This window comes from Phytophthora parasitica (genome assembly GCF_000247585.1).
Source record: "Phytophthora parasitica INRA-310 unplaced genomic scaffold supercont2.1, whole genome shotgun sequence".
NCBI classification, from domain to species: domain Eukaryota; phylum Oomycota; class Peronosporomycetes; order Peronosporales; family Peronosporaceae; genus Phytophthora; species Phytophthora nicotianae.
The window spans coordinates 2,546,183-2,547,987 of record NW_008634126.1 but is presented as its reverse complement, the minus strand read 5'-3'; the positions used below and the strand labels follow the sequence as shown (position 1 = coordinate 2,547,987).

General features: G+C 46.4%; 1 protein-coding gene across 1 annotated transcript; it reads left to right on the top strand.

The window, feature by feature from the left end:
- Window positions 1-494: 494 nt before the first annotated feature.
- PPTG_00658 (hypothetical protein) lies at window positions 495-983 on the top strand (the record flags this gene model as incomplete). Its single annotated transcript, XM_008892089.1, has 2 exons — window positions 495-694; window positions 764-983. The coding sequence occupies 2 exons, from the start codon at window positions 495-497 to the stop codon at window positions 981-983; spliced, it is 420 nt and encodes a 139-aa protein (XP_008890337.1).
- Between the last annotated feature and the right edge of the window lie 822 nt (window positions 984-1,805).

Below are 1,805 nucleotides of genomic sequence, written 5' to 3'. Positions count from 1 at the left end.
CGGGTTATTTCTGGTGTTAACATCCTAGAAGTTGACCCCCAAGTCCGGGTCTCACTATACGCCCCTTTGTCGGCAGAGTGTTCACCGCGCTTCGCCACATAACCCCGTTACACAGCGGATACGCGTTGGGGAGCTATCGAGCGGTGTTTTTCGACCATTCGCGATTCGGAGATGATTCTACATGCATTTGTCTCGTCACGGGGATTTCTCCGCAATTGTACCAAGGAGCAGAAAGCCAAGCGACGTCACGCGAATAACACGGTGGTGGCAAAAGACTTTGTCAAGTAGGTGGAAAATGCGATCAAGCTGCTGGAAGTCATCTCCAAGTTCGAAAAAGCGTTTGAGAAGAACATCAAGCCTCCATCCGACATTTACCACATATTCCTCACTCTACCAGAAGAGTTCCGCAAGCTGGAGATGCCGATCTCCTAGCTGGGCAAGATTCAACAGATTCTCGACGAACGCTTCAACTTCATTTACACGGCGTGGGGTACATGTTGGATCCTCGCTACCTTGGAAAGGGTATGGATGAAGAAACGCGGGGAAGTGTCAAATACTTCATCGGAATGTGGCACGGGGTCGATCGGGAGAACGACACGATGGTAGAGCTCGTGAAGTTCCTTGGCGGCTCGCGCGACACTTCTGTGGAAGCGCGACTCATTGCGGAAAAACAGTTGACTGTGCGCCAATACTGGTAGGGTCTCTCTGAGTTTCCGCTGTTGCAAGGCATCGCCTTAACGACTTTTGCCTCCAGTTGTTCTAGCGCGGCAGCGGAGCGCAATTGGTCAGCGCACAAGTTCGTGCACTCCCAAGTTCGGAACCGCCTTAGGAACGCCTCTGTCGAGAACTTGGTGTTCCTCTTTTTCAACGCAAAGAATTTCGACGATGACGACATGGCTTTCTACGATATGCTCGAAGACATGGCGGCAAACAGCAGTGATGAGGAGAATAGCAACGAAGACAGTGACTGCGAATACTACTGATTCCAACATAGATCCGTGATCTAGAATATTAACATAAAATATCTAGTTTCTTGGTGCTCTTCAGCTTGAATGCAATATGTATATCTCATATTTAAATCAAAGTCAGAAGAAAAAGTGCTTTTTTGGTGTGGCGATGGTTTCATCTCACGAATTGGCGTCGGATTTTGCATGGAACTCAGAAGCCTTCTCCTGGAGACGATAAAAGAATGAATATTACGTTTCTTATAACTATGGACCGATAGGATTGTAAAAGAGGTCTTAAACGCTCTTTCTATCGGTCAAATTATTGTCTTTTATACGTATTTTGCACGCTATCATTTCTTCCGTACACTTTAAAGATGTGCTGGCTCCTTCAACCCTTTCGACATAAAGGGTACCTACTCGTCAACCACCAGCCAGTTCTACCTTATCATATGGTCATGCCAACAGACAGTAGCTTGTCTTCCAACTGACAGCTCATCTTCCAAGTGGCACAGCCACAGTCTTGTCGCGATCTAAAATTTGCTTATTTTTATCCTAATATATAGTTTGAAAGGATATCGTTTGCTTTAATCTAGCGCAGGTATTCATTTGATCCAAACGATTTTTATTATGTTCCACATTATATAATTTTGATCAGTTCTATCGGGGGTTTTCGATTTAAATTAGCAATGCTTTGCTGCTCACAGACTCATTTAAACTTTCCACTTTGTAATTACCTCTTAGGCGCGCCCATGACACCTCTCTCTCTCTGCTCGACAGCGCCATGCTGCCCAGTTCGAGCGCCTGGACGGTCGCTTCTTTCGAGTTGGTGGCCCAAATCTTGAACCGGCAGGAGCCGGT